This window comes from Octodon degus, unplaced genomic scaffold, assembly GCF_000260255.1.
Source record: "Octodon degus isolate 3935 unplaced genomic scaffold, OctDeg1.0 scaffold00028, whole genome shotgun sequence".
Classification (NCBI taxonomy): Eukaryota; Metazoa; Chordata; class Mammalia; order Rodentia; family Octodontidae; genus Octodon; species Octodon degus.
This window is the reverse complement of record NW_004524604.1, coordinates 9555648-9565534: the sequence shown is the minus strand read 5'-3', so window position 1 is coordinate 9565534 and position 9887 is coordinate 9555648. Positions and strand designations below refer to the sequence as shown.

Genomic DNA, 9887 nt, shown 5'->3' with positions numbered 1-9887 from the left:
GTTCAGGTGGAGCTCTACAGATTTTGGAGTTATCCAGTTGCGTCTGGCTTAGGTATGGCTGCTGTGATCAGCTCCTTCCTGCTGTGGACCTGGGCTAGGATTGGTTCTGGGGGTTCCTGGAACTGGGCAGAAATTCCTACTCGGCAGGAGGGGTGGGGCAGGTAAGGTGGAGTGCTGGGGGGCGGCCCGAGGGAGTGGGATAGGGTCCTGCCTATGCTGTGCGTGGACTGGGACTGGTCCCGCTGGCGCAGGGTAGCAGGAAGCTCTCCACACACTCACTGGACCTGCGCTAGGACTGGGTCTGGGGGTTCCCGGAAGTCGGCAGAAATTCCTACTCGGCTGGAGGGGTGGGGGGCGCCCCCAGGGGGCGGGAGAGGTTCCCGCCCACGCTGCGCCTGGGCTGGGACTGGTCCAGGTGGCGCAGGGTAGCAGGAAGCTCTCCACACACTCACAGGACCTGGGCTTGGACTGGGTCTGGGGGTTCCCGCAAGTCCGCAGAAATTCCTACTCGCTTGTAGGGGTGGGGGGCCAACTATTCCTTATATTGATTCTTTCTGTTGGTTTTTAATCTTGGATATAGTAATTTCCTCTCTGACCTTTATAATTTTTTTCTGTACCAGCTTTGTAATTGACCTGATCTTATTTGTGTAGAAGTTTGACTTTCAACTTTACATTATTTTAGTTTTCTCTGTTTTTCTGATATGGGTTTTTACTGCTATAAATTTCCCTCATAAGACTGCTTGCATTGTGTCCTATAAGTTCTGGTATGTTATATTGGCATTATTACGTAATTGTAGAAACTGTCTAATTTTGTTTGCGATCCAGTGGTTTTTCTGGAGAGTGTTACTTAATTTTTATATGCTTATGAAGTTCTTGTGGTTTCTTTTCCAGTTGAGTTCCAATTACATTGCACTATGCTCTGATGATATTCTTGGAATAATTTCCATTATTTTGCATTTACTTCAGTCTGTTTGTTCAAAGTTTGGTTCAGTATTGATATTTCATTGTTGATTTTTTGCCTAGTTGATCTATTTGTGACAATGTATTACTGAGATCCCCCAATCAAATTTTATTAGTGCTTATATTACATGTTATATCCTTTAATATTTGTTTTATATAGTTGTGTGCACTAGTAGTTGTTGCATATATATTTATGATTGTTATATCTTCCTGTTGAATCATTCTCTTTACAAGGATATAGTGACCTTTGTTGTCTTTCTTAATTAGTCTTCTCCTGAAATTCACTTTGTCTGCAAATAGAATAGCTACCCCTTGTTTTCTCTATGTTCCTGTTATATGGAGTATTGTTTTCATACTTTCACCTTCACTTAATGAATTTGTTTTTAGTTAAATATATTTTTGTTTGCAACATATCGTTGGATCTGGCTTCTTGATCCATTGTGCCACTGTGCTTTTTTTTTTATTAGAGAATTGAGACCATTAACATTGATTATGGTTGATATGTAGTGACTTATCCTTGTCATGTTATTTTCCTGTTTTTAACTCCTCCCTACTTTTGCCCTCTGTGTAATTGTTGGCCTTTCCTGATGGATTCTGTTGGAATTTATAGAATTTTAGTCCTTGTTATCTCTTTCTAGAATGTCTGAAAGGACATTTTGATATGCTGATTTGGTGTTTATGAATTTCTTAGGTGTTCATTATCATGGAAGTATCTTATGTCTCCATTAATTTTTTTTATTTTTTTATTTTTTTTTTTATTTTTCAAAACCAGGGATTGAACTCAGGCCCTAGCTCTTGCCAGAAAAGTGCTTATTCTACTGAGCCATCTGTCTGGCTCCTCTCCATCAATTATGAAAGATGCTTTTGTAGGGTATATCAATCTGGGTGGGCAGTTGTTGGACTTTAGGGTTTATAATACTTCTCTCCAAACTCCCCTTCACTTGATGTGTTGTGTTGAGAAATCACCTGTGATTCAGTTGGGCTTTCCTTTTTAAGTTATTTGTTTCATTTCTTTAACAGATTTTAATGTTCTATTCTTGACAACAATATTCCTGGTGTAATTTTTTTTTTTTTATCATGGCTAGTTGGAGTTCTTTATTTCTCAATGAAGTTTATCTCAAATTATTTTTTCGTTCCAGGGATGGTTTTTTCCATGATGTCTGTGAACAACATTTTTATATCATCTGTGCTAGCTCCTGTTTTTCTTAATGACTCCAGTCAATCTTACTTTATTCTTTGTGGCATTATCTAGCAGCTACTGGGTTGATTTCTTGTGGACTTTTGCTATCTTTAGATCTTTGTTTTCATAATCATTAGCCACATGTCAGTGTTCTATATTTGAGATTATGTTCTCACATTGGCTCATTCTTCTGTGAATAATTTCAATGTTATTTTATCTGTATCTGTTCTAGAGTCACTAAGTATGTCTCTCTTCATGGTCTTCATCTCTGTAGTTGTATGAGAAATTATTTCTCAGTTTTTTTTCTGGAGCCTCATTCATTTGCTTTGTTGTTACCATTTCAGATAGGCCAGATGTGTGCCTTCAAGATTGCTCTGCCTTATTGCCCTGGGTTTGCCTTTGGTGAACTGGATGTCTGTGGTTGTATCTTTTTAAAGTGTGTTTTTATTTTGTTTCTGTCTTCCTTTCTTTTTAGGTTAATTCTGTGTTGATGTTTGTAAATTTCCTATGGTGAGTTTTTTTATTGCTAATATTTGGAACCTTAAGGAAATGACTACTCAGATGTTTTCCAGGTGTAGCTGGTTTTGGGGGTTTTGTCTGTCATAAGATCCTACTATTTCAACTTGTTGGAGATGAGAAATTGCTGCTTGCTTAGTCAAGTCCATGGTTCTTTGGCAGTGACCCACATTATTTTCTATGACCTTGAGACAATCATAGTTTAGTAATACCAGGAAGAATGGCTGGTTATAGAAATTATGTCACTTTGGTAACATGATACAATCAGCAATAATAATAGCATCCAACACAGCCTAGAAAATGACAAGCTGAGGTAACCATTAATTTGCCACCTTTAACTTTAGATGAACTAGATTTGTGATTATATCACAAAATCTAACACCAGAAAACTATATGCAGGAAATAAGTTCTCAACATGCCAATTTTACTCTTAGGGAAGAAAATTAAAGAGTGGCTAGGTAAAAAATAAATAGAGAAATAGAAGAGGAAGAGATTAGAAGGAAGCCTGAAAGACAAAGAGGGATCACACAAACTTTGGGAAACTGGTACAGAAGATGAGGGAAAGAGAAGAAAGAATAAAAGAAAAAACAAAACAAAACAGCAATTGTAAAGAAGGTAGATACACTGTTCACAGTCTTATAAAATGAGATCAAACAATGAAAGAGAAAACATAAATAATATAAAAAATAAAAGAGAAGAGAAAAAAAATCCACTTCCTGGTTGTTCTTGTCACTGGTAGACAACATTTAGTGCCAGTTCCGTGTTGACTTATTCCAGCAAGCCAACAGTAGCTTTAAGGTAGGGTGGTGGATAATGTTGGTAAGCCTGCACCTTTAGTTTCTCTGAAGTTCAGGCTGAATTCTGGCTGCGAAGCTGGGATCAGACCTGTTCATCCTGCAGTTGTCATTGTAGCATCTACAGGTTTGAACTCAGCTGAGAGCCACTAAATGAACCCAGCAGTTACTCCTGAGTTATGTGCTCAGTTAACCTCTCTCCAAGATAGCTCCCAGCCTGTTACTCTCTCCTGTGGGATGTCTGAGCCCTCAGAACTCGCTCCCAGCACATGTATTCTTTCCTGTCCATTGTTCCCTTCCACTGCTGAGTCTCTCTGTGGAGGCCTCTGGTGTTGCCAGCAGTTACCATGTCTCTGTAGGTTTGAACTGCTCCTCATATGCAGTGAGTCCTGATTCAGGGAGAATGTTCCAATGTTTATCTTCTTCTTTATTGAAGTTTTTGTTTTCACTTTCACTGTGGGCTTCAATTTTTGGTTCAGATACTTCCTGGGGCCATAGAATCCACTTCCCCCCTTTTTGTCTTGCTTGAGTTGCTGTATTCCAGTTTCTGGATGACAGTTGTTGGAGAGGCTCCTTGTCGGCTGATTACTACTCTACCATCTTCCCAGAAGTCACTGTTTTTCTTATAAATGCCTTAATTCTGTCCTTCTTAATAAATACCGCATTTTCTTTCTCCATTCATTTGCAGGTGGACATATAGGCTGTTTCCAAAATTTAGTTATTATCAGTTGTGCTGTTATAAACATGGGTATGTGTCACTGAATGATTTCTTTAAATGTTTTTGAAAGATATCTAGAAGTACAATAGCTGGGTATATTGGAATTTCTATTTTTAGTGTTTTTAAGGACTCTTGATACCAATTTCCATAGTGATTGTACTACTTCCCACAATTTCCCTAGTGATTGTACTACTTTCCATTCCCTGACAATGTAGGCTTTTTCTCTACAGCCTTACCAACATTTATTTTATTTGCCTTACTGATGACAATTTTTCTTTATAAAATAAGGTGAAATCTCAGTGCTGTATTGGTTTGCACTTCTCTCATGCTCAGAGATATTGAACATATTTTCACATACTTAATGGTCATTTGTATTTCTCCCAGGAAATGTCTATTCATTCTGGTTATTATTTGAATAGGTTTTTTTTTTTAAGAAGATGTAATTTTCTTCTCCTGATTTTTAACTAATTGCAGTTAATCTTTGATTTGTCTTTTCATCATGTAGCAGCTGTTGGAACCTTCTTTCATGATTTCTTATAGTTTTTAAATTATCTCTGAGTATATCATGACCCACATCAGTCCAATCTTTTAGTAATGACATTCTGGTTTTATATGGTCACTTCTGCAGTTCTATACTTTCCACAGAACTTTTTGTCTCTTGGATTTATGTTTGATTTACTTTTTGTGTGGACTGTAATTCTCTGCTAAACTGTTTATTTATGCTTTAGATCATTTTATTTTACCCTGGTGGCTTTTTATTAGTGTTTTCTGTAAGCTCAATGATGATTTTTCATTAAGTCAATTATGAATTGGGTTATATTGTCTTTGAAGTTGTGGAGCACTTTATGTGTATTTTTTATCTCTTTTATTATTATGTATAATTACACTGTTCGATTTTTAATTTCCTCCCCATTGGTGCCTTATAGGTCACCTTCAGAAATGATGGGAGTTTTTGGAAGCTTTGTTTGTTTGCTTGTTTCTTTCTTCATGTTTTGTTGAGCAGTGAGGGCCAATTACAGCTGATGAACTTTATTGCTAGTGTCATTATCTATAGTTAATGTTTGATTTTCATTGATATACTCTGTATAGCCAAACTCTATGTCTTTGCTTCTATACCAAGATCTGACCAACTCTTAATTTGGAGAGGGTTGGGTGCAGTGTAACTAGCCCAATACCATGTTCTCTGAAACTGAACTGTAATATTATTAATGACAGAAAGACAAGCCAGATATTGGCCTACAATAAAAACCAATTCATATTAAAAATTATGTTGCCTTTGTAATAGCAGTAAATGTAGGAATAATAGAATGAAAAATTGCATAGTGACATACCATGCAAACCAATAAAAGCTACTTTGTTACCATACTTAACAATAGAAAAGCAATTCGCAACAATAATATATACACAAAGAGAAACAAAATACCGATAGACATTAAGTGTCTACTAACAACATTGTTGTGAGAACTGAATCCAATAATAGTTAACTAAATAGCTTAGGTTCTGTATCTCTCTGTGTTCCCTGAATCACTGTTTTTTCCACCTAAATTTATAACCTGTGGGCTTTTTGAGATCCCACACACATACACCAAAGGCCCCTTCTGTCCTTACATGTCAGGCTATGGCAACTGTCCAAGCCAAGGCATATTCCTTATCATGCTGGCAGATGTGGAAAGCCAACAGACTTGGTAATGTGATGCAGCCACTGGATTTAATGCCACACTTCCAGAAAACAACATGTCTGTCCTGGCTTCTCATTATAGAGGGCAAATCCCAGGTTTTTCTTAAGCTGAGCTTAAGCTTTTCTCTCTCTTCTATTGTCTGTTATGGCAGTCTTCTACCCAGTTACTGTGGTAGGTTGACACCAGTAACCCTGAAGTATACTTGTTTTGCTTTGCTTTGTAGCTCAGTCTTAAATAATTAACCCTTCCCCCAAATGGCTCTTGATTAAATACTCTGAATTATGATAGTGCTACACTGGATTTTTACTACAACTATAACCTGCCATGCAAAAGTCACTTTCAATGTAAAGACACCATGATGATTTTGTGGTTAATGATAGATGTGAAAGTTTGTTAGTGTAGCAACAAGGGCCTAGTCTACTATTTGCCAATGGAGCTGCTAACCTCTCATTATTTTCCTTGTGTGAGTTAAGACAGGTCTCTTCCTTATGAGCCAGGGTTGACTTAACAGATGGCTTCATCCTGTAGTTTATTTCCTGTCATCTTCCTCTGAATTACTGGAGTTCTTTTTTATATATACCAAGTTGTTGTTTTCCTTGTATTGTGACTCCAGATCACAAACATGCTTTACCTTTCTGTCACACTTTACCATTGTTTGAGACTTACTTTTCTTCAACATGTATTCTTGTTGTCTTTTTAAAAAAAATCAATGAGTTGCAAAAATATGGTTTTATTTTTGGTTCTAAATTCTCTTCCATTGGTCTATTTGTCTGTTTTTAGGTCAGTGCCATATATCTTGCTTATTTTGTTTTTGTTAATTTCTTTTAAGAGACAAGATCCTGCTGTGTTATCGAGTCTAGTCCCAAACCTCTGAGTTCCAGAGATCTTTCTGTTCAACCTCCCAAGAGGCTAGGCCTATATACTGTCATCACTGATCTTCACTTCTAGAATTTATTTTTATATCCCAGAATTTAAGCTCTGGGCTTGGTATATTATGGGAATTAAATATTACTTATCCTTACAGTTTTCTGATTACCAATTTTTTTTTTTTTTTTTTTCAGAAACATTTCAAAAAGTCAGAGCAGAGAGCTCTTTTGTTCTAAGGTATTTCTGTAGTTGGCTATCAGTAGGAATTATTTTTTTTTTCAGTATTGGATATTGAATCAGGTTCATTTATAGTGAGCTATTTTCCCAGCCATTATTTTGTTTAGTTTTATTTAATTTAGTGAATCAGTTTATTTTTTTTAGTGTGTGTGTGTTTGAGACAATCATACTAAGTTACTCAGTGGCCCAGGCTCCTACCTCTACTTCCCAGGTTATTGGGATTATAGACCTGACCAACATTCTTTGGCAGAATAAAATTTCTCTCAAATATTTCTGATAGGCCAGTATCAATGCTTCAAGAAGCTATTTAGATGAGCCTTTCAGCGGGATGAAACTCTTAACAGTTTTTAAGAGAAATCACTCAAAAATTTATATTTTTCTAAAAAACCTGAAATCTAGATGCTCTGTTTTCCTGAATGGCCCATTTGGACCTCAACAAGACTTTGACATTCGCTTGTCTCTGAGATTGAGAAAGTCAGGAAACATCCAGGATCAGCCTGGTTTTGAGAGTACTGTCAAGAGTGTCTGGCCCTGGTGGTACAAGACATGCATTATTTAAGACTTTGAAGGCACCAACAGTTTTCTGCCTAACACTATATCTTGACATCACTCAGTTAGGGTTATAGGGAACTCCAGGGAAACACTAGGGGTCCAAGCTGTTAAAGTATAATAGTCTTCTATGTTAGAATTACAAATGAATAAAATTGCATCTTTCCCATTTTTAACTCAGGTTTGCAGTTTTCCAACTTATTAAAATTTTTGCTTAAATTGTTCTCTTTTATTTAATAAAAGCTTTATGGAGCTATTATTTGTATACTGTATATAGAGTTGAAGTGTATAATTCATTGGTTTTTAGTGTATTTGTGGAGTAGTGAAACCATTGTGGAGTTGTACAACCATTGTCACAGTCAATTTTGGAAACATATTTGTCATCCTAAAAAGAAACCCTATGCCCATTAGCAGCCACTTTTAATTTTCCCCAGAGCTCCCTAGCCTTAGGCATGTATCTGTCTACTTTCTCTGGATTTGCCCATAATTTGCCTATTTGGATCATGTAGTTTTTGTTTCTTTGTTTGATTTGTAATGCTGAGGATTAAATGTAGGGCCTTTCTATACCCCATGCCTAATTTTTTAAAATTTTTATTTTATGTGAAGGTCTTGCTAAATTGCCCAGGTTAGGCTTGAGTTAGTGATAATCTTGCCTTAGCCTCCCTGAGTTCTGGAATTACAGGTATGCATCACCACACCTGGCTTAGCTTACATTATTGTTGAGGCTAAGTTCCAGCATAAGCAGTCTACAAGCTGGAAAACCAGGGATGCCAGCAGTATTACTTGGTTCACATCTGAAAGCCTCAGAACCACAGAAGCTGAAAATGTAACTCTTAGAGGCCAGAGAATCCAGAGCTGGACAGAAGGAGACTGATGGTAGTTCTGGAGCCCCTAAGTAAGAGTTTGGTGTTCTGATGCTCAAAGGTGGGAAAAGGAGAACACTGTGGCTCTGGAAGAGAGGGCAGAAATGTACCCTTGCTACACCTTTTATTCCATCTGGGCCTTCAGAAAGTTAAGATGGTGCCTACTCACATGGTGAGCAGACTTTCCCCGCTTAGTCCACTGACTTACCTGCCAGTCAAGTCTTTTCTGGAAATATCTTGATAGCCTTACCCAGAAATAATATTTTACTAATTATGTAGATGTCCCTTTATTCAGTCCAATTGACAGAGAAAATTAACCATGTTGTAGCTTTTTAATTCAAATAAACTTACAAACTTACTTACAAATGACAGGCATTTTGTGAACTGTTTTTTATTTTATTTTATTTTATTTTATTTTGAAGAATAAAAACAAAAGCAAAAACAAATAGAAACAGACAGAAACAGAGTAACATACAACATATATATGTTATAGATTTTCAAAGCAAGAATAGCTAACAATGGTTTTTATATTATCTATTTTATTGTCAAATCTGTTGCTTAGATTAACAGATATACTTATTCAGGATTGGACAAATAATTGAATATCAACACTTGCTTTCAATAACTCATAAATTTTTCTTACCTTTTTTTTACTTTTTTAAAAATTTATTTTAAACAGAGTATACTAATAACTGATAAGACATTAGAAAAACTACACATTCAGAAGCCCAAGTTGGGAGATATTCAACCATGGTTTTTGTATTATACATTGCTGTCCTCAATTTCATTTAACCTTTTATGTTGTTTTTTTTAATTTTCAGATAAATGCAGTGTCACTCTATCTCCTTTACCTTGTGGAAATGATTTCTTCAGGACTCCAGATTATCTATAACACTGATGAGGTATGATTTTCCCTTTATACTACTAACCACTAAAAATATCTTTTTCTGATTAGTTTTAAAGACTTATTTTTAGTTTCATAAAATGGATTATGTTCATATTCGTATAATGAGATATTAGCTTTTAGATATTGTTTCAAAAATTCTTTGTTATTCTGGGACTTTTTTGGGGGGGGAGATTGGAGTTACTGGGAATTGAACTCACAACCTTGGGCTTGCCAGGTGCTGTGCCACTTAGCTATAACCCAGCAATCTTTATGCTTTTAATGCAATGCACCTTAAAAGGGAATTCAGTATATGACAAAAAATGTACCTTAAAAAGGAATACAGTATATTACAAAAAAGGGAATACAGTATATGAGAAAAAGGGAATACAGTATATGACAAAAAAGGGAATACAGTATATGACAAAAAAGGGAATACAGTATATGACAAAAGTAAAACTTAAGTCTTATGAAGGCCATACTGATTATCTGAAAGAAAATTACATAACTTTCAGAAAATTTTATTTATTTATTTTTTTCTACAGTTTTATTGATAAACATATAGCAATGAGACAGTTTCAACTCAAATCGGAAGTACAGTTTCAACAAATACTACACTGCATATATTCTTCTTAGTGGTT

General features: G+C 36.0%; 1 protein-coding gene across 5 annotated transcripts in view; it reads left to right on the top strand.

The window, feature by feature from the left end:
• Positions 1-9887, top strand: part of Phkb (phosphorylase kinase regulatory subunit beta) — a 268116-nt gene that overhangs the window by 89978 nt on the left and 168251 nt on the right. For all 5 annotated transcript variants that reach the window (XM_023712979.1, XM_004629191.2, XM_023712977.1 and 2 more), the window contains one exon: positions 9185-9265. In XM_023712979.1, coding sequence (XP_023568747.1) covers positions 9185-9265 — 81 coding nt within the window. The remainder of the gene's footprint in view (positions 1-9184; positions 9266-9887) is intronic.